Source organism: Solea solea, chromosome 3 (genome assembly GCF_958295425.1).
Source record: "Solea solea chromosome 3, fSolSol10.1, whole genome shotgun sequence".
NCBI lineage: Eukaryota > Metazoa > Chordata > Actinopteri > Pleuronectiformes > Soleidae > Solea > Solea solea.
In genome coordinates, this window is record NC_081136.1 from 25,358,590 (window position 1) to 25,381,374 (window position 22,785).

Below are 22,785 nucleotides of genomic sequence, written 5' to 3' on the forward strand. Positions count from 1 at the left end.
GCAATGTTCTCTATAAGAAACAGGGGCTATGTTGTTCCTAAATAAATTAAACATTACATGTCATCTAGCAGACGCTTTTATCCAAAGCGACTTAAGTACAACCTGCCAAAGGTGGAGTTGAACTTGCGACCATGAAGTCTTTAGCACACAAGGTACCAGTCTTAACCACTGAGCTACCCAACCCCTCTATACATATAAACACTCTACACACAAACTACTTTACTTTGAATGTATTGTGACTAATCATGAACTTGCAGTTGTTTATTGTCAAAAAATGTTCTTGTTACGACACTTCTGTTACTGGTCACTGCCGTTTATGAGACTGTGACGATTCCTTAAATAAACATATAAAGTATCTAATAATAACTGATCACAAATAACCACTTGTGATCATTGTCACATGTGGTTGTCAACGAGCACCAGTACTTAACTGTGCTACACAGAAGACAATTAAAACATTTCGTAAATTACTGAGATGTCCAAACTTTACTCTGTGAGTGTGTGTGTGTGTGTGTTTGTGTGCGCGCGCGTGCATGCAGGAACCCCTCCTGCTGAGCAGTAAGACAATGACGTCATTGTCAATAAGTGTGTGTTTGTTACCTCTTTAGGACCTTTCCTGCCATAAACACTGACTTTGTCAGGACCAATAGTCCTCTTCAAGACCAAAACTGGTCTTGGGGTAATATTTTATGGGCGGTTAAGGTAAAGGTAACGCTTTGTTTATGAATGAACGTCAAATGAATGAACGTCAATGCAGTGTCCTCAGAAGAAAAAGGATACGCAAACCTATGTGTGTGTGTGTGTGTGTGTGAGAGAGGGGGGATTGTGCCTGTTACTGTTTAAGAGGCGTGTGATGAAGGAGTGCGTGTTGCGCGTGGCTGGTGTGGCTAGAGACCGTGCACGTGAGAGAGTGATTTAACTGAGGGGTGTGTTGTAGGAAAGACTCTCTCTCTCTCTCTCTCTCTCTCTCTCTCTCACTCACTCTGCGCGCGTGTGTGTTTACAGACGGGAATACTGCGCCAGAGGAAGTGCGCCGGTTCTCCGTCTGCGCGTCCCTACTTCCTGCTCAGAGGAGGGAGAGAGAAAAGCAGCGGATCCGCTTTCAGAAGCAGCAGCAGCAGCAGCAGCATGGAGTCTCATAACAACACACACTCTTCCCCACTGTAAGACGAAAACAACACTCCCACAAAGCTCACGCCCGGGCAGACGGACAGAGAATCGGCCGCCGTCCACAGCTGGGTATGTGCATGTTTCCTTCTGTCAGCAACTTTCTAGAGTGAATTGTGCGCGCGCACGTGCGTAATGGAGAGAAAGAATCAGATTTGTATTTGCTGTTGTTGAATGTGGTGTAAGTTCACATATCCAGTCTTAACCTGTAAACCCATTGGGTAAAGTGTTAGTACTGCGCGTAAAAAACGCGCTACAGCTGTGCGTAAAAGGTGTCGAAGTTCCGCTTTGGCACAGATGTATGCGTAAAGTTGTTACAATTAGGTTAAGAGAGATGATGAGGTAGTATATAATAAAAAAAAGTTTAGTTTACAGGCTCCTGGGGGGAAAAAATCAGCCTTGGCTCCTTTAAAATCCAGTAGTAGACTTTCTGGTTTGTCTGGACCTCGCAGACTAATTGCCATGCGCTTCCGGATTAAAGCTGGCAGCAGACAACATCTTGAAAATGAGTCACTAGTGCAAAACAAAGAACTATTTGAGATCCAGCAGACCCCCTCCTCCAAACACACACACACACACACACACACACACACACACACACACACACACACATACACATATGCATATACATACAGTTGCAGAATATGGAGATTATCCTCAATATGGGTTTGTTGCTGCTGGACTGAAGTCTGTCCAGAGGACACAAGCCCTAAGACATTTGATATATTTACATTTGGAGAAGGGGAATGTGAGCTTATGTGGAGAGAGGGAGCCAGAGTTCATAGACTGTTAAACTCCCAACATGCAACACTGAGGACGAGTGCACTTCCCACTAAAGACAGGGTATCTATCTATCTATCTATCTATCTATCTATCTATCTATCTACCTGTCTATCTATCTATCTAGCTATCTATCTATCCATCTAAGCCAATTGTCACCAATAACTAACCTTAATACAAATAAAAAGCTAGAATATGAGTGTGTGTGTGTGTGTGTGTGTGTGTGTGTTCCTGGTGGTTCCCGGTGACAGGAAGTCCTACCGCCCAACCTCCCTCAGAGGTAGAGCAAATCCTTTCTCCGGGTAAGACACCACTGAACCTGAATGACAGGAAGTCCTCATTTAGACAGACAGCAGGCACCACTGTTCTTCCATCACTTAACACACACACACACCCATGCAGGAAAAAGGAAGTGAGGATATGGTTGGTTGTGTGTGTGTGTGTGTGTGGCAGCGGCTTATTGTTTGCACCACATGGACTTTCCCCTCTCTGCTGGTTGGTTTCCGTTCAGACAGACAATGAAACAGTGACAGATGCATTACTGTATCTTCACAGTGCTCCAGTACTTGACTATAGTGTTACTGTAACTGCACAGCAGGTTGCTAATGTGACAGTAACAGAAATCCTCTGATCCTGTGGTTCTTCCCTGGATGCAGGAGTACAGTTGTTGCCATAGAGATATCAGATGAAAGTGCAATGTCTCTACAGTCATATTGTCATGGTTGTACATCATCTATAGTGTGTTTATTATTACTTTTTTGTTGTTGTTTTTTTCCCCCTTTGGCAGTTAACAGTTTTGTGCTCCCCAGCCAATAAGGCACACATGAGTCAGAGAAAGCAAAGGAGACAAACAGACAGATAGATGTACAGACAATATGGTTTCCAGGTAAACACATCAGTTAGACCTGTGTTTGTCTTGGCAGTTCACTGACCACATCCTGCTTTATCACCATGGAAACATTTGAAAACCATGCAAAGTCTGGTCTTCTCTCTTCTCTCTCTCTCTCTCTCTGTTAGAAGCACTATTCTTGAGTCACAGGCGACACCGGCAATGAAAGTTTTTCATCAACTACTCATCTTCAGGGAAATGTGGAGTCTATGAATAATATATGAAAGAATGTAATTTGATCATGCTAACAGCCAGTTGATGTCTTTTGTAAAGGTCTGAGTCATCTGCATCCCAGAGCATGAGAGAATTTGAATTATAATCATATTGTCAGGCGATTTAATGACCCATTGTGTCATATGTTGGTTTAATTTGTCGCCCTTTTATTTAAAAAAAAAAATACATCCTTAACAAAATTGAAATGGGCCAAGGAGTTGAAATAAGAGTGTGGAAATAATCACCAGCTGGATTTCACAGTCAGCGACTCAGAAAATTATTGTCTTGTAAGTCATTTAAACTGTTGTTGTACCTCAGGGGTAAAAACTGTAAATGACCTAGGGGCCAGGAGGGGGCCGGGGGCCAGTCAAATGAAAGAAGTCCACAGTTTGGGGGAAAAAAATAGCTGTTTAGTGATTTGATATTAAAATTATATATTGATTCTCCATCATGATATTGCAAATTAAGAATATTCAGGATGATATTGCACACCATTTCAAAGTAAAAGTGTTTGCTTTGATTCTGTAATTCACAAAAAAAAGAACATTTTGGATGTAAAATGAATCTGTAAATAACAAAAACAGACAGAAATGAAATAGAATCAATCTCTAATTATCTTTCTTTCTTTCTTGCTAAAACATGACAACATGCACACTTTTAATCTAAAATGTTTTCCTGTAGACTAGCTTCATTGAAGTGACTTAACTTAATGACCTTTAGTGGACTTTAAAGCTGCAGTAGTCAATTATATTTACATGAACCGAACAAACCAAAGAACTGCACTCAGTGTTGTGAGCCAAACAGCCACAAAGAAATGTCGCCCGACACTACAGTTCACACAGGCATCACTCATTTTGGATTGTGTTTGGATTTACAGGCCACAATTTACCAGCTAACCCAGCACTGAATAAAGAAAACAGACACAGTTAGTTTGAAACTGAGGGACATTTGTTCTAAAGTTGATTGAGCCCAAACTCGCTCAGAAACAAACACAACCCCAAACAATGCCAGGCATGTGATTGCAGATTTGTATGTCTACCGGTGGTAATATATCAAAGTAATGTTGACAGCATGTTTAAATGTTAAAACCCCAAATTAGGACCACATTTCCCATCAGGCATACTTCCAGATGATGTCCCTTCCACTCTGACTGCAAAGGAGTAGATGCTATTATACTGTGGACTGACCGTGCGTCCACTCAGGGATGTTTTGAAGGCTTTCTGATTATGATTTCTTACATCTCAACTGTCGGTGGTTCTTTCTAGGTCACCCGTGTCTGCGGTGGTATCACCATCATGGAGAGCTCCATCACGCTCTGGCAGTTTCTGCTGCAGCTTCTCCTCGACCAAAGCCACAAACACCTCATCTGCTGGACGTCCAACGACGGCGAGTTCAAGCTGCTCAAGTCAGAGGAAGTGGCCAAACTGTGGGGTTTGCGCAAGAACAAGACCAACATGAACTACGACAAACTAAGCAGAGCCCTGCGCTACTACTATGACAAGGTATACAACACCTTCACCACTTCTTTAAGGTGTAAACCAGTGTATAGCAATGTTGGTTGTTTAGTGTAAAGTATTCAGAAGGGGTTTATATATACGTATGTACATATATATATATATATACATATATATATATACATATATATATACATATATGTATATATATATATATATATATATATATATATATATATATATATATATACATATAATATATGTAGCATGGAGAAATAGCTCAATAAGATGATGCACATTTTTGTTTTACTGTCCTCTGTATTATTACAAAAACACTTGATTATATTATGTACTGTAGTGTCTTGTCAGCCAAAGTGGGCTGGACATATTTTTGTGACACTGTGAAAATAAAATGACTGACTTAGTATCTTAAAAGTCATCATGTTTGGTAACATTTCATGTCTGCAGAGCCACCACTGAGAAAGTGGCAATTCCTGATTTTTGAAAAAAGCAAATCCTCAATCACAGATCTTATATGAATGTTTGCAGAACATCATCAAGAAGGTGATTGGCCAGAAGTTCGTCTACAAGTTTGTGTCCTTCCCTGAGATTCTGAAGATGGACCCCGCGATGGTGGAGTTCGGTCGCAGCAGTGAGGAAAGTGCGGGGGCGACGTCGGAGCCTGACGCTGAAGACGAGGACGTCGGCGGCAGAAACGAGTACCTCCACTCTGGCCTGTACTCCTCCTTCACCGTCAGCTCCCTGCAGCAATCCTCAGAACCTCACCGGCCCATCAAAATGGAGCCCAGGTCTGATCGCCATGACGACAGTTCCTCTGTCATCCGGTTTATAACTAACCGTGGCCACTCCTCCCTCCCGCCCACCCCGCCCCCATCCACTGACACCTCACACTCCTCCAAGCTGTCCCCTGGACAAGTCCGCTCCTGCTCCTCCTCCCCCCCCTCCCCGCAACAGAGCCCCACCCACACAAAATGGAGGCAGCGGAGTCAAAGCACAGACACTGATGAGTTAGAGCACAGTGTTCAACCCCTAAACCTGTCATCGGGTCAGAGAGAGAGGGAGAGGTCACAGCGGACCACCACACCAGAGAGGAGGGGATTGGCCAGCAGTGGGAATACTTCCAAGAGCAGGAAACCCAGAGACTTGGATATCTCCGCCCCCTCCCTCCTCCTGACAGGAAGTGACTTTGTCTCCATCGCCCTCAACAGCCCGGCACTACCTTCTGGGTCGCTGACCCCTGCCTTCCTCACGGCACAGGTACATTCAATATTTCATATGCAGTAACTAAGTGCACACAGCAGTATCAAATTGTAGGTGTGTGACGAGAAGGGAAAGAGGAGGAGGAGGATACAGAAATGTAGACGGGGAGAAGATAGACAGAGGTGAGTGGAAAGAAAGGAGGAGACTAAAGAGGGAGGAAGGGAGGGAGCAAGGAGGTTCATAAGTGAAGCCATATGTTCCTCAAACTCCTGATTCACTGGCAACAACATACTGACCAAACCAGGACAGTCTGACTACATTCAGGCATTCATCTCACAAGTCCAATCCAGATTGAGTAATCACACACTGGTGTGTGTACATCGCAGACGGAAAATAAAAGTGTATGTTGAACCGTGCGCTCGTTACTCAACGCGATGCAGTGCGGTCACGTGCAGGTTCTAACATAAACAAAGTTCCTTTTAGAATACAGGAACTTTTCAAGAGCCTTTCTCGCCTCTTTTTACTTTGGATGACACACCAAAACTTAAATCACTGCTGTTTTTTCCCCCTTCTTCGTTAGTATCTCGTTGATCTATCAGCGTGATTTGCCTGGTAATTCTGCCACAGCCATTAAACTGCTGCCAAAAAGCACATCATAAGCTGATCCAAAATAATTGGCTTAAAGGAAAAGAGCAAATTAAAAATCTGTGTTTGGTGAGCTTGGATTATGAGTCAAGTCAACTCAAAGTAAAGTGGTAAGAAATGGGTCTGAATAGAATGTAAAAGGCGAGAGAGAACAGATCATGTTTAAAATGTTTTAAAATGTGTTTTTCACAAGAAAAAAAAAGGGTATTTAAGCTCCAAAAATGATTTTACTGTCCAATTATTGGCAATGAGATGCTGTGAAGCTGACGAACAACCCTTTATTTTGAACACAACTTTCTGCCCTGACAACTAACTTTCAAATGTTATGTAGAAATTGCACGTCTGTGTTAAATGGCCCAGTAGTTGAGATAAAGCAGCACTTGGCCAGATGCAAACCAGGAACACTGTGGTTCATGGTCAAGTCCTTTGAATCCTCCGCTGCCAGGTACAAGTGAAACTGCACAATTTAAGTTGTTGCCGAACAGCTAGTGCCGTGTGTTCTCCTGTAGAACCCGAGACAAAAACCATCCTGGTTAAATATGGAGACGGAAGAGAGAAGAGAAGAGATGTCATTCATTTTGTATGAGAGGAGCTTCCTAACCTACATGGAGTTAAGTCTTCCAAGTCTGTCTGTCTGGCAGACTGGAGTTCACTAGAGGGCAGACTTGACTTTGAGTTCTGGAGTGAGACGGACGTGAAAACTTCACCACAGACTGTGCACAGCTCTCTGGAATCACGGCCAGAATAAACACTCTGTGAATTTATCCTCTGATACTTAATTTGGGGTTTTGTCTTTGCAGACTCCGTCTGGTCTGCTGCTCACTCCCAGCCCTCTACTCTCCAATATCCATTTCTGGTCCAGCCTGAGTCCAGTGGGACCACTCAGTCCTGCCCAGCTTCACAGCCACGCCTCCCTCTTCCAGGTAAAACCTTGTGTGTGTGTGTGTGTGTGTGTGTGTGTGTGTGCTACCATACAAGGTCCTTTGATGACTGCAGGAATTTCCTAAGCCCTTTTATGCTCTTTTAAAGGTCTAGTGCTTAACCTTTAGGAGGATTTAAAGGTAGAAATTGAATACAATACCCTTATAAATACGTTTGCATAAATAAATATGTTTGTTTAATTGCTTTAAAACAAAGCTCTGGTTTTTGTTGTATTTGGTTTTGTTTGTTTTGAATTTGAACTACTTATATTTGCTTTATTTGCAGCCTGTAGTTCAATTGGTAAATGGGTATGAGCGGAGCAGTCCGCTGTTTATTACAATGCCCAGTCTCACCATTAGGTGTCACTAACTCTTACAAATCTGACCCTTAATGACTTAACTGAACCTTTAGGCAGTTAATCTGGTCCCAATCCCAAATTGACTGTATTCCCAAACCTACAATAGGACTCATTAAGACTAGTTAGGACCAGTTCCAACCAGAAGAAGACAGAGCTTGCCAGTGTCTGGAGAATATGTCATGCAAACATGATATTAATACAATTTATGAAAGATGTTTTTGAACTGTTATACAGTTGCTGGATATGTTAGTTAACAGAGGTTTGACATTTTGATGGTACAGTATGTTGTAGTATATATAATACAACACATATATATGTATATATATATATATATATATATATGCACAAATACACTGTTGTCCAGGTCAGTGTTGAAAGTGTTTTCCCCCAAACCCTTTAGGGAAAACTATATTCACGATAATGTCAGGTTCCTATCTTCTTAATTAGCCTTTAAGAGGAAGCACTTCTTCTGTGTGAGACTGATAAAAACAAACAAAACCCTTCCCATTGAGACCTAATCTCTCTAATAACTGCAAGCACTTGATAGTCATTTCACACTGCAGATTTACCTCCACAGTTGTTTTCACAGTTGTGACTCGTGAGGTTTTTGTGTATGTGTGTGATTCACCGTGTGCCACGGTTTCAAAATAAGCCACAGATGTTTCCGCTCTGGTGTAGACGAGAAGAGGGGGCAACTTCCTGTTGGCTCAAGGGGGAAAAGGAGAAGGTTTTTTATATATATATATAATTTGGAGCCCCTCCCACCAATGTCAACTCTCTGCCACACGCACGCACATCACTAGTGTAGCATAAGTGGGTGTGCTTTTCGTTATAAAGACATTTTTGTCATAAATCAATACATTTCTACACCTTGTTACAAATACTGTAAAGTTTAAACTTTATTGTTATTTAGAAGATAAGTAAATAAAATTGTAGCCAGTGACAAAAGCAGACACCAGACATCAAAAAACTACCTAGGTGCCGTTACAATTATGAACCTAAATGATTCACAATTTAAGTTTGTTTTGCAACCAGATTATCCATCCATCCATTTTCTACCACTTATATCCTCGATGAGGGTCGCGGGGGGTGCTGTGCCAATCTCAGCTGACATAGGGCGACAGGCGGTGTACACCCTGGACAGTTCGCCAGTCCATCGCAGGGACACACATAGACAAACAACAATTCACTCACACCTTCTGTGTTTAGAGTGTCCAGTTTACCTAATCCCCATATTACATGTTTTTGGACTGTGGGAGGAAGCCGGAGAATGCATAGAAAACCCATGCACACACGGGGAGAACATGCAAACTCCATGAAGAAAGGCCCAGAAGATTATATCCATTTGTTTTATATAAAGCAGCTAACCATGTGCTGTATTTTATTTATAGCAAGGGAGAAAATACATAGAGAATCAAAGATGACATTATGTTTTGAGATGTATTTCACTGTGTTTGGAAGTTATTAAAGTAAAACCACACTTTCTTTTGTATCTCTGACCCAAAAGTCTTACATGATTCCCTCACACAAACATCACAAAGTGAAGCCAAGTTACTGTTATGGAAAAACTGATTTTTCAAAGAAATATTTTCTGGGTTCTTTCCACTTTAACTGTAACCATCTCTCCTGCAGTTCCCCTCACTGTTGAATGGACCCATCCCAGTGCCTTTGTCCAGTTTGGACGCTCCCAGTCCCCTGCTGTTGTCTCCAAGTGCCCACAAGTCCTGATGTCAGCCTGAGTCTCATTAGAGAGAGACCCGGGCCAAACCAGACTGAGCCGGTCCAATTCAGCACAGATCAGGACTAAACCAATCGGCCTGTGTCTGTGATGAGGAACAGCAGGCTTTGCCCCAAGACCTGAAACCTGTTTCTTTACATTTACAATATGAAGAAACAGGAGCTTCACTCTGAAGCTTTGCTCTCTGAGAAGAGTATTTTGCATTTCTCCGTGTTTACTCGAGTTAAACTGCTTTACTGTTTTTTTCCCCATTGTTGTTGTTTTCTTCTTTCAGGCTGTAAAAACCCTCAGATTCTCGTGATCATGCGCTTATCATCTCATATTTATCTAATCTCACGCCACTTGTTTCAAACTTGTGTGACAATACAAACATTATGTTTTGTTTTTTTTATTTCACTCACACAATGCAGATCAGAGGAAATACCACCATGAGACTATACTTATAAATGGTTTGTAATTAGGTTATTAATTAGCTTCTTAACACTTGGTAAATATATTTATTAGTTAAGTTAAGTTACACACTTTTATAACTGCCTTAGGAACAAGTATGTTAATAAACAAGAACCCATTCTTCAAATTTGATGTGGTTCACAATTAAACACGTTTGCCATTTATAGTAGTAACTTGATACGATTGATAGTGAACAGAAACAGGAAATAATGAGCCCAGACCAATGTGTGAAAACGTATAACTCCTATATGTTTGTTAATTATTCGTAAAATAATTTTTAATTAGCCAATTATAAACTATTTATAAATCTTTTCTAAGGTAGTTCTTATGGTAACAAAAAAGGGTTTATTTCTGTCTTGTTTGCATCATCAGTGAGTGGAATTTTTTGTCTGAATACAAAATATTCAGTCACATATAAATATCTATTCTACCCAAAGTGTAACATTTAGCAGTTTTTCTTATCTTTTGGGCAGAACCAGTCTGTTATTTTTTTCTCGCGTTGTAACTTAAAGGTCCAATGTGTAAAATTAAGGTGAGGTGAAACTAGGTTTTTTTGTGTGTGTAAAATCACCTGATTGTATGAATTGTTTTCATTACCCTCATAAGCAAAGGTCAGCTCTACAGAAGCTGCTGTTTTGGACCAACATGTTTGTACAGAGTTTGAAGTGAAGGCTTCATATGTTTTCCAAAACACTTGGAAGAGAGTGAGATGAGGGATATACAACTTCAACCTGACACTTCACCAACACATTTTACACACTGCACCTTGAAGCAAAACCTTAGCTAACTGGCTGCTGGCTATAGCTTTATATCTTATTGACAAGCATCTGAGCCAGAAGTCAAATAAGTCAACAATCCCAAGAAATTTCAAAATCATCCAAATTTCATCATATAACTGGGAGCAGATTCGAAGGATTAGACGCTACAGGCTTCATAAGCCAGTAAAGACACCTTGGTATGACTTTATCTCTCATTTTAATAGATTGCAAATGTGAAATACAGTCAATCAGCGACATCACATTAACTCAGCCTGCACTCCTATCTAATCTATCATCTGGGGATGTGAACAAATGTGACGAGAAGATGATGCAGCTCTAAAGATGATTGTTATTTAAGTCATTTCACACAAAAACATTTTGTGACGACAGCTTCACTGACTCCTGGCAGAGCACCTGCTAGCCAGAGCATTCACAGCGCTGTGGAAGTCCTCCTCGTGTATCTGTATCGCTTTGATTTGATCTCACGTGTACTTGACGCTGTGAACATTTATTTACGTTGCCGTCTCTTGCTTTTGTTTTTTTAATGCACTGTGATTTTACACCTTATTTGTACCAGCTGTGCCTTCAATAGTGTATGTAAATGTATGTATTAAGCTTCAAACAAGGTCGTAACAGACATTCCAGGTCTAAATTGCACAAAAGTGTTTTTTGTAAAACGGTTCCTGGTTATTATTTTTTATATAAAGAGATTAAGTGTATTCTCAGTGATTTGCTTGTTTTATTTAGAGAGAAGTTTTTTGGTCTGTGTTTTATGTTTAAATAAAATGAATAGCTTGTTCATTTTCCCAGATAGACAACGCACTCAGAGAATGACTGCTGCACAGACTGTTTATGAAACAGATTCAATTTACTTTCAATGGTTATGAGAAATAAATAGTTCCAGTAAAAAGAGTCACACACCATCTGTTCATCGGCAGCTCAGTGTTTCAGAGAGGTCGTGTTCACAACACAGCAGGCCTTCCATGCATCAGGCACACACTCGTACAAACACACACACTCACTCACTCGCACACGCTCGCGTTCAGACATGTTCACATAAATCCAGGTCATTCATCAATTTGAAAAAAGTACAGTTTTACAATGATAAACATTTAGCCATTGTAGAAATCTCCTTTCATGCATGTTACTGCTGTTGCTGTACAAAAAAAGTACAATTAACAGAGACACAGTTTGAGGCTAATAGTGGAATAATCTCTCATCCATACGTGTAGGACTGGGTATCCGACTTCAACACATTTGTGGTATGGACTGGGTGTTGAATTTCCTCTGTCACCAAATATCAAAAATGTGTTGTCACTCGATATCAAATTGTTGATCTAATCAGTGTGAGTGAGCCAAAGAGTACGCAGCATCATGATCCAGCAACTCAAAGTAAAGAGTTCTAACGAAATGTGTGATGTCATTTTAATACAATTGGTATCAAAAAAGTATTTCTCAGGAATCAGTATCGCAGTCCCAATATAAATATAGATATAAATAGTATCAAAAATTTGTAATCAATACCCAGCCCTATTGATTACAGGGGAAAGAAATGTAAGCAATGTCCTCATTTCAAAGCTATGTGTGGAAAACAGTGGTACAATCAGGCCTTTCAATATGGGATTTCTTCTATTATTTTCTTTCTTAGGAAAACATGGCCATTTACTGTAATTTACGTTGTGGCAAACTGTAATGAGATTAAGTATAAGCTCATCTATAAAGCATTAAAAATTCAAAATAAAAGGTCAAAGGTCAAAGGTTGAACATTATTGATAAGACACCACAGTATGTTTATCTGAGATTATTACACCATTCACTGCAAACTGTGTCCAAGAAGTTCATCACACTGATGATCTCAGTTATTAATGACTTTATCGAGCTTCAGTTGTGCTTCCGGCACGTTTCCAGTATGTTCTACTCAAAAGGAGAACTTTAAATTTGTTGCTCAGAAAAAATCCTTGAAATTTTAACTGACGTTCGGTCGAGCAGAGAGCTGCAACATCAGGAGGAGAATCCCCCCTCAGATCTTCTCACACTGTCACGCACACAGCCCGTGATGGTCAATGCATCGCTGGTGATATTTAGAGCAGAAGCGTATTGATTTTCATTGCTACAGTGGTTTATGGCTTCTCCATAATGATCTCTCCTTGTGTGGCTGTTCAGTGATGTAGCTCTGCAAATTTAAAGAGTGAAACTAGTCTCACAACGTGTTAGCTTAGCATTAAGAATGGAAATGAGGAAACAGCAACTTTGATTCAGTCTAAGAAACCAAAAAATCTAAATCTGCCTTAAAAAAACAAAGAAACAAGCTAATTAATACTAAACGTCTTTTTTAATATGGATATTTTAATGGTACATTAATGTATGTCTACATATAAATATGCCAGATTATAGCCATAGGCTAATTTATGCCTGTAGTTGCTAGGCAGGTTGATGTAAGTGTAAAAAAGTTGTGGTTTTACGGACCATTTTTTCTATACACTTTCGTTATAGTTTGTTAAATCTCAGCAAACCCTATGTTATGCAAAGAGTGCAATACTGAAAATTGAGATTCACTGAATTATTTTTACAATAATTGTAAAAAAATAAATGCTTTAACATTGATAAATGACTGTCAAACACACAAATGAAAAACTTACATAGACATGCTCCCCCTTCAAAATAAATCACTTTTGAGACTGATATCAATCGCCTGCTTCTCACAAAGAAAATGGACCGAGTTGCCAAGTTGCAGAAAAATGTACATACCACTAAATTAACCACGGAATGCAAAGCCCACCACACGACTGTAATGAGGTTTGAGTGATCTGGGGGGGGGGTCTCGCTCCTTTTATTTCAGTAAACACACAGTCCAAAGTGAGACTTCTCAACATGCTGCATCTGTAGCAGCACCGTCAGTCGCAGACAACACAGAGGGCAGGTAAATCTTACATTTCAATTTGAAATCTTTTTTTTTTGTTTCCATCTTGTGTACAAAAGCTGGAGAGAGAAAGTGGTCCGACACCGAGTGGAGAACAACCATTTTGATTTTTATCATACCACCCTGATCCCGGCTATCCCACCCCAACAACCGTGCCTCCAAAAAAACATGCCACAATGACACTGTTGTTTCACAAGGAGAGGTCAAAAATCACAGATACAAAGCACAAGTCTTAATACTGTTGGGTAAACGCGGCCGCGACGAGGCCCGGGTCCCTGATTCCAAAATACCACACTGAAGTGCAAGGTCAAAACGAAGAGTTAAGAAATCTCCGAATGCACACAGAGCGAGAAAGTGTAGCTTGCATAAAAACAAAAAGAAAGAAAGCATTGATATCCTGGCAGTTTTGGGTTTTGGGTATTTACAGAAGATTTGCTGGCTTCCTGTGGGAGAATACATGACTTCCTGTTCGGCTCTAGTATTCGTCCTTTTTTTTTTTAATCTGTGCTTTCTGCTCGTCTTCCCCAGAATGCTTGAAAAGAAGAACCCAAATTTGGTTTCAGCTTCACCCACTTCGATTTGACTCTGTGCTTCTTTAACCTTCAGTTGAAAAACCCAGCCCAGTCCAAACAAAGTCCTGCTTTTTTTGGTCCTTGGTGAATCCACATAAACGCAGCAGGACCAAGGGGAAAGAAGGGAATCCTCCTGTCTCAGTCTGTCTCAACTTGGAAATGCTGTGGAGGTCAGCCACGGAAGCTCAAAGAAAAACAAAAAATAACCTCTCAATATATATGTGTGTGTGTGTAGATGTACATATTTATATTAAAAAAGGAGGAGAAACTGAAGCGGTCTCCATGCACGACAAGAACAACAACTTGGGTCACAGCGTCAACAACATCAGTGGAAACTCAAACGAAGCCCGAGAATAGCAGTCAGGAGAAAAACAAACCGTAACTTTACCGACTGCTCAACTGTGCATGGCGTCTCGAGTTCACATCATGTATACACACACACAAATGCACAGGCGTGCGCGCGCTCATACACACACACACACACACGGTGTGTTAAATAAAGACAGTAGTAGTTTAGCAGCAAAAAAACATCAACCTCATCCCGAGCCCCCGTCCCAATAAATAAACACAGTCTCCAAACACATTGTGTGTGTGTGTGCGTGTGTGTGTGTGTGCAGGTAGCTGGAGGGGTGTCACTCTGAAAGGAGGTGGGCTCATGCAAGAGATCGCTGGGGAGTGATGAGGATGATGATGAAGTCGGGCAGTCGTCCGTCCTCTCCGCTGACCTTTAGAAGAGCATGCTTTGCCTCCTGTTGATCTTGCCATTACCTAGAATTTGAAAAATACAACACCAACAATGCCTTTAGTTCACATGAACTGCAAACAAAAGTTGATATAGTCTTCTGGTTGCAAAACAAACATGCTTCATCACCTTGTTGCTACAAAGTGGAGAAAGATTTACAACTAATATCTAGCAATTGTACAACAGAGTACTGGGGACAAACTGTAAATGTAATCTTTCGTAATATTATGAGAATAATGTCGTAATATTAAAAAAGTCATAATTTTACAACTTAATTCTTGAAAGAGTAACGCCTTATTCTCATAAGATTATGACTTTATTCTCGAAATATTTACATAAAAAAACACTTCACTTTGGCCCTAATACTCCGTCATACAATTGAGACCATTAACTCATCAGGAAAATGTTTACTGAAGTTGTAAATCAAGTGAGAAGTAGAATTTGATTCTTTTTCCATCGACGTCCATTCACGTTGAGTTCTTTTTCCCACCAGAGGTGTTGCCCTCTGGTGGTTAAATGCTACTTCCATCCTACTTCCACTGGTTCATTTCATCGGAAGACTATGCCCAGTTATTATATACAGTCTATTATAAGTTCACTATGTGTAACTTTTTGTTTTAGATCTTTAAAATGTCATTACACACAGGCTACCTCACCATCTGGAGGTGTGGGCTTTTCAACACATGGGTGTCAATGCATTATGGGTGATGTAGGATTTAGTAAAAGCTTTGTTGTCGTCAGATTTTGAATTTGGTATTCACAGACAGAGCTAGAGCATTTATACATGTATAAAAAAATAAAAACCACTGTGCTTTACAGAGGTGGGTATTGTGTGCTGACATGTTAAATGGACCTTTAATTTTACAGCTGCAACTACAATACAAAATAAAAATCAGTAAATTTAATCCCTGTGTTGCTTAGGATTCAACTCTTCATTTATCATATCTGTCTCTTGTGAGTCTCTAAACATTGTGGAAGTGAAAGAGAAGTGAAAAAGTGAACAGGTATTACACAATTGTATTTTAAGAAATAAAATATGATCTCATCTATTGATGCACGAAACATCATCACCCACCTGACTCTGGGTATGAGGGGTTCCTGTAGCCAGGGTCTTTCTGCAGCTGCACTTCTTTTAATGTGAATATTGAAACGGCTGTAACACAGAGGAGAGCTTCAGTCGATGGCAACTAAAAAACAGCACAACAACAACAACAACACAGCAAGAGAGGACAGAGAAGAAGACAGAGACACAGATTGATTGTCATATTCCTGCTCTATTTACTCTCGTGCAGTGTGTGGACTCTCATTCCTAGCTGCCTGAAGTGAGGATGCTTCATTGCTTCTTCCGCTGAAATCCTCCTCTTAGATTCATACTGCGAAGACAAAAGACAGGAAATGTCAATGCTGTGGTGAGTAGTTGTGTGTCCACTGTCCAGTCATGGGATTGTTCAGAAAGCACTGATAGCAATGCACCTCCTGCTGCCCAACACTGGTACTGAAGGCAAAACATTCTCCCCAATCTGACATGCTATAGTTTTCTATGCCAGATAAAAACAATTATACACTTTAAAGGGTACTCAAAAGCACAAAATGAAATAGCCAGCTGCTAACTGACTATTTAATGAGGAAAACTATTCAGTGCACAAAAGGTCATACGATTGCACTCCTTTTATGTTTGTTTACATGAATTATCAAAACTACATACTACTAAGGCTAACACAAGCAACACACTATTTATAATAATCAAGATATTGTCAATAAAAAGTATTTTTATGAAGAAATGTTGCATTTCAATGATTTGGAATTGGAAAACATGGATCTGATTTAGTTGAACATGAGAATAAAAGCACGAGGGGATCTCCAAAATCTGGCTCAACGAATTTGATCACAGTGAAGTGCATTCTGGGTAATAGAAAAGAAGCGAACACTCACTCTGAGAAAAGCCAGCAGCAGCTCAATGCCTTCACCATCCAGCCTAGAGGAGAGAAAAAGAAGAGCAGCAGTTTATTGTCTGCACGCATCAGAGGCTGGAGGCTCAGGGGAGGAAGGAAGGGGACAGTCATCACTGAAATGTTCCACAGGATTTCCTGCTGGTGGTACACACCAACCAACACACACACACACACACACACACATCACAGTACCTGGGAGCATGGTTGATTAACGGTTGTGGTTTATATTTGGGGAAGTTATAGGATTTGAACTCGTCAATGGAGGAGATTCCCGGCCAGTTGTCCTCTGAGGGTGTGCCTAAAGTAGACAGCAGGCACTCGTTATAAAAAAAATGTGGGTGAAATTTTTGGTTGCCATGACGACACTGCCTCACAGGAGTTTCTCACCCAAAAACCTGAAGATGAGGTGGAGCTCGTCCTCCACTGTGGAGCCGGGGAACAGCGGCCGACCTGCAGCCATTTCATAGAATATACATCCAACGCCCCTGCAGACACACACGCGCACAGCATTTCATCACTTTTTTGACGATGCTTTGTGTATGAAATGTTTTGTTGAAACAGATAATAACAAAACTTCAGCGGATTGGTTTTGATGATCGTTGATGGTTTTGGACTGTGCAGTTGTATTAATTAACTGAATTTAGAAGCAGAACATGCTAAGAACATAGCGGCCAGCCTATTTCTGTGTTGGTGTCAACCAACTACAACTGAAAACATGTCTTTTCCACCATTTTCCCTCATCACTACACATCTTTGTGCGTTTGTGGTTCAATGCTGCACAGGTACACTGTGGGTTTGTCACAGTTTCTTAACTGACAGCTGCTGCACGACACAAGGCTGGTGAAAGCTTCAAAATGTCATGTCATAATAATCTTGCTCAAAAGGCGTGCGTTTGCTGCAATCTGCAGTCTGACCATTAGATGTCACTAATTCTAGACTTTTAGCCAGACCAGCATCTTTAGAGCCTGCAAAATTACAATATTGAATTTAAAAAGACTATAACACACGGAAGGAGATAATTGTATGAGCGACTTAATAATAACTCCTTTGAGTGTAACATAAAGTGTAAAACAAAAACAACATATTAGTGGCAAGTTTGTTGTGAGTTTCCCACCACATGTCGATCTGTGTTGAATACTCTGAGGATCCCAGCAGAACATCAGGAGGTCGGTACCAGAGTGTCACCACCTCATTGGAGTAGGTTTTGGTTGGGACAGACTTGGCTCTCGCCAGACCTGAAAATCCCGCCGTAGGCACAAACACAAAGGAAAGTAGCACTATATCACAAAAGAGGAAGTGCAACTGATATTGTAGAATAACAGGAAATAATAAAATGCATTTTCCTTCCTTTAAGGACAAATGTCCGCTAGACTAAAGACACCAGCAGTTGCTGGTCCTCATACCAAAATCAGCCAGTTTGAGTTCCCCTCTCTCATTGATGAGGAGGTTCTGAGGCTTCAGATCCCTGTGGAGAACTTTCCTCTTGTGACAATACGAGAGGCCTCGCAATATCTGGAACAAGAAGATCTGCAGGGACATGAAGAAAATATCCAACATTTACTCTTAAGGGTGTTAACTAAATCTTTGCTCAAATATTATGTTATGTATATCATAGACATACATACATAACAACTTATCATAGTACATAACTACACACTAAACAGACGAGGAACAAGGAGGTGGTAGATTGTCCTTACCTTCACATTGTGCATGCTCATTATGTTCCCGCAGTCATCCATGTACTGTTTCAGATCCTTGTCCTGCATGAAAAGACACCATCAAACAGGGAGTAGATGCAAAAATAAAAAAAACTAGGACAACATCTTGACATTCTTTTAACTTTCACAAACAATAAACTTCTTCCACACTCCTCTTTCCTTTAACACAACCTTAATGATGCAGCAACATTTCCTTACAAGACAGAATTAGATACAACATTTTCTGTCCCTTCTGGCTTTACATCACTGCCAAAACACCCTAATGAGTCATGAGCAAGGGTTGTTAAGACAGAACAGAAATGCTGCTTTTGTCCTTGATGACAGTTTAATATAACATGCTATATTTTCATATTCAGCTCCTCCTTTCATGTGACATATGTGAAGCTCTCCAGGGAAAACCTTCAAACACAGAGAGCACAGGAGAACAATGAACCTTACTCACCAAGTACTCAAATACGAGCGTGAGGCTCTTGTCAGTGTGAACAATGTCGTGGAGCGTCACGATGTTGGCGTGTTTGAGGTCCTTCAGTAACGACACTACAAAGACCGAGACGGATGTTTACAAAGTGACAGGAACACGTGTCACGTTTTAATGACATATAACCCACAACGTGACTTCAACAATCATTAAAATGAGACAAAAGCAGCTTTACCTTCTCTGATGGCGGTGCACGGCGCTCCTTCCTCGTGCTCCAACCTGATCTCCTTCAGTGCCACCAGGTTGTCCGTAAGCTTACTACGTCCTTTGAATACTGTGGCGTATGTTCCCTGAAAGCAGCATGGGACGTTTATTATGTTACTAGGATTTATGAAGACGAATTACGATGCTTTCTTTAATAAAACTAATGTGTTGGATAGCACTTCAGGACTCACCTCTCCCAGTTTGTCCAGCTTAATATATGTCTCCAACTTCCCAAACCCAATCTCCGACTGAGGTAAAGGCAGACAGAAGTCAGGGTTAAACAGAGGTTTGATTACTAATCAATAAATACACACAAGTCTATAAGGACATATGTCATTTTGGTTTCAGATATATGCACTAAATTAGATTTTCCTGCTGACTAACAACTGAAATGGTTCCAACATCTTGTGCAACTGTTTCTGTGTGTTTGTGTTTCCAGTGGCCGCAAAAAATACAGATTAAAGGTTGATCAGGTGATTGTGAATCAGTGCCTAAAATGACTTGAATGAATTGAAAGTTACAACTCAAATCCAAACACACAGACAGGACAAGTATATGTTTTTTGATTCAGAGTTTATATTCAACAAATTGTTCTCGCTTAAGGTCTGATGTCCATAGGACACATTTCCTTTGCTAGCACAGACACACACACACACAGGCACTGACCAGCGAAGCTCGGCGGGAGCGCCGGCTGAGCGGCTGGTCAAAGGGCGGACTGCTGAGCTGCAGCTTCTCCAGGTAGCCGTCAGGGATTCGGATGTCAGCTGGCAGCGACAGACGCTTGTTGAGGTCCTATGACACACACACACATAACACAAATAAACACAGGTTAGAACTGAGACACACTTTAAAGCTTTGACATCACTGTGGTAGATCTGGAGTCTGCAGTGAAGAACTTCTGAATGGAAACACAGAAATTATCAAACCAAAACAGATCAGATGAGAGGAGGAATGAGATTTGTATCAACAGCTTCTGGTGATCTTTATTTGTGTCATCAAGAAGGGCTTTCTGAGCCCTATCTTGGTAAACTCATTCCCAATATTTCTTCTCAGGAATGGCAACAGAAATATTTTCTTTGGAAAATTCTGGTAAAATTTGCAAACCAGGTTTACATGGTGTGACACAAACACAAAGATTGGCTTGTCTGATAAAACGTGAAAGTAAGAGATGGTGTTTCATAGCTTGACTGCAGTAAAAAAAAAAATCACAACTCAGATTAAATCATAAAAGAACAGACAAGAAAAGTGAGAATCAAGAACAAACTATTCACACGTACAATGCTGGTTGTCACTGTCAATATTAGTGTCAGCCTCGTGGAAGGTTTATTATAGCTTTTCTTGGATGACAAGTAAGAACACAGAAAGATGTCAAACCTCTTCAATGTAGCTATCGTCCTTCAAATATAAGCTCAAATGTGTATCCATTTATATCATTTAAATTGTCAGGCTTTTGGTCAGATGGACGTCATTTCTTAAACATGGAAGAGAGTTAATTGAACATACTATATTTTTGATTCTGCCTATCAGGGATCAATAAAGGTAAGATGTTATTATTTTATCTTATACCGTCTAATCTTAACCTGCTAAAATTGTATTTTTAAAATATTATACCAGACACTGTGCGAGTACAATTTAAGCCAGATCATTTTAAGACTGATTAAATAGATTTTTGACGTGACAATAACATTACAACTTTATTTTATGCATGCATATATATATATATATATATATATTTTATATATGCAATAAAAATGTGTTTTTGGTCGGTCATTCATTTTGTATCAAGAGAAAAACGATATTCCAGACTCTGAGAGGACAAACAAAGACTGTGCTGAACGAGGTCAACTGCAAGATGGAAAAAGGCTGCTCAACGTTGACACTGAGTCATACAGTGATAGCACACTGTGCCCTTCACCTCCTTACTGACAGATTACTGCTTCATTTAAAAGTCTCACAGCAGCAAAAGAACCTACGTGAAAAGCAGTGCAATTACACTAATGTAACAGAGGTTACATGAGTGCCCATGTGTTTGCCAGGTCAGTGGATGACATGCATTCTTGTTTCATGCTCCTACAAGTGATATAACCTGAGCAAAAATGGGTCAGTATAACAGTGTATGTGAGCTAGAAACACAAGAGGATGTTATGAAGATTGGTTTCAATATGAACAGTTTATTCTTCGGCCAGCAGGGGGCAGGAGGCCTCCAAGTTGAGAGGCTCAAACCTTTCAGTGTAAAACTCCAGTGTTACAAACTCAAGCAAGATGAATATTATTAATTGATTAAAAATCAACATTCAATAGCTTGTTTAAGTGCAAAAAGGAAAATTTTTTCAAAAAATTCATACAGAAAAAGCAGAAGAAAGCAGGATAAATTAGCCCATAACAATCATGCAGGTCACTATCATATCCTTCTGTCCGTTTTATATTTGCTAAGCTTGACTAAGTGACTGTGTCATGTTCAGCCACAGGCTATCAAAGCCAATTTATCATCTTTGTTTCAGTAAGCATTAAAAAAAGCTTGTAAGAGCAGTTTTCTGGTCGGAAGAAACGAGATGTCTGCAGCCAGAAAATACAAACAAAGGTGAATGCCTTTAAAAAGCTGTGGATTTTAAATTTTTTTTTCATTTAAATTTTCATCTACTGTTAAACGGGCATTTAACGGCAGAATATATGGTATACTGTAACTATATACATCTTTAAAAGAGAAAGAACAAAAGGAGAGTCCTATACCAGCCTGATGTTGAGCCGACATATAGTAAAATCAGTGTGTTTACAGGACAAACGGTTACACTGCTGCCAGACTCTGCTGCTGTCCTCAGGGAGCACTAAGCCTGTTATCAGTATCATGATGCCCCGACATCAAGAGCCCATTAGGGGATGAACGTTCCCCTCCCCCGCCCCCAATTCTGACTTAGATCTCCAAACAGAATGAGGAGGAGGAGGAGGTGAAGAGCAGAGCAGAGGGAGAAGAAAGGGTGTAGGGTAAAACACAGCCTTTCTTGCAATTATTGTGCAGCATGTGTACATGTGTGCGTGAGCGTCTTACCTCCATGGAGATCCGCCGATGGATTCGGTTCCTCAGACAGACACCGGTTGGAGACTGAACCTCGTCGGATGAGGTTCCCGATGCCTGGTCGCTCTCCCCGTCTGATCCCATCTTCAAGTTCTCATGTACAATATCTGACGAGGCAAAACAATTACGTATAGTAAATGATTGATACTAATGTGACACTTAAGTCTCCATGTGAGCATTTACAGAGGAGAAAGAGACAGAGGAAGAAAAGAGAAGGAGGAGGATGTAATGCAACATTACGGATGCAAGTTACACCTAAGAAGAAAAAAGCATTTACTATGCATCTACTATATTAAATGTTTCATTAATGACTTGAAACACACTAATACAAGCATAACTATAATAGCATGGTAAGAAGAAATGCATTTTGTCCTATAGAAAATTGCACTATTATACTATTGTACTGACTATTATTGTCATACTTAAAGCTAAATAATGACATGCGCATTGTTCTTATTACAGTTGGACTAAATTGACCTGCAACTACTTGACAAGGACAAGTATCATTATTATTTTAATTATTAATTTATCA

General features: G+C 40.3%; 2 protein-coding genes across 2 annotated transcripts in view; one reads left to right on the forward strand and one right to left on the reverse strand.

The window, feature by feature from the left end:
- The first annotated feature begins 951 nt into the window (after positions 1-951).
- On the forward strand, positions 952-11,313 carry LOC131456107 (ETS domain-containing protein Elk-3-like). Its single transcript, XM_058624121.1, has 5 exons — positions 952-1,239; positions 4,315-4,551; positions 5,053-5,781; positions 7,170-7,292; positions 9,281-11,313. Exons 2-5 carry the CDS (start codon positions 4,345-4,347, stop codon positions 9,374-9,376), a joined length of 1,155 nt encoding a protein of 384 aa, XP_058480104.1. The 5' UTR covers positions 952-1,239; positions 4,315-4,344; the 3' UTR covers positions 9,377-11,313.
- A 2,854-nt stretch (positions 11,314-14,167) lies between these two features.
- The window catches only part of LOC131456106 (cyclin-dependent kinase 17), a 34,686-nt gene continuing 26,068 nt past the window's right edge, over positions 14,168-22,785 (reverse strand). Inside the window, exons 4-17 of the mRNA XM_058624120.1 lie at positions 22,227-22,360; positions 19,847-19,972; positions 19,372-19,428; positions 19,152-19,266; positions 18,941-19,035; positions 18,478-18,540; positions 18,184-18,307; positions 17,895-18,015; positions 17,168-17,265; positions 16,973-17,078; positions 16,761-16,803; positions 16,111-16,201; positions 15,904-15,981; positions 14,168-14,854 (exon numbers count right to left, since the gene is read on the reverse strand). Of these exons, the coding sequence (XP_058480103.1) occupies positions 14,814-14,854; positions 15,904-15,981; positions 16,111-16,201; positions 16,761-16,803; positions 16,973-17,078; positions 17,168-17,265; positions 17,895-18,015; positions 18,184-18,307; positions 18,478-18,540; positions 18,941-19,035; positions 19,152-19,266; positions 19,372-19,428; positions 19,847-19,972; positions 22,227-22,360 (1,292 nt within the window). The 3' untranslated portion in view covers positions 14,168-14,813. The remainder of the gene's footprint in view (positions 14,855-15,903; positions 15,982-16,110; positions 16,202-16,760; positions 16,804-16,972; positions 17,079-17,167; positions 17,266-17,894; positions 18,016-18,183; positions 18,308-18,477; positions 18,541-18,940; positions 19,036-19,151; positions 19,267-19,371; positions 19,429-19,846; positions 19,973-22,226; positions 22,361-22,785) is intronic.

Excerpts from the sequence above, each read along its gene's own strand:
- LOC131456107 (XM_058624121.1), top strand. The coding sequence starts at position 4,345 with ATGGAGAGCTCCATCACGCTCTGGCAGTTTCTGCTGCAGCTTCTCCTC. Across the intron at positions 4,552-5,052 it reads TGCGCTACTACTATGACAAG|AACATCATCAAGAAGGTGAT; the intron begins GTATACAACACC and ends GAATGTTTGCAG. Across the intron at positions 5,782-7,169 it reads CTGCCTTCCTCACGGCACAG|ACTCCGTCTGGTCTGCTGCT; the intron begins GTACATTCAATA and ends TTGTCTTTGCAG.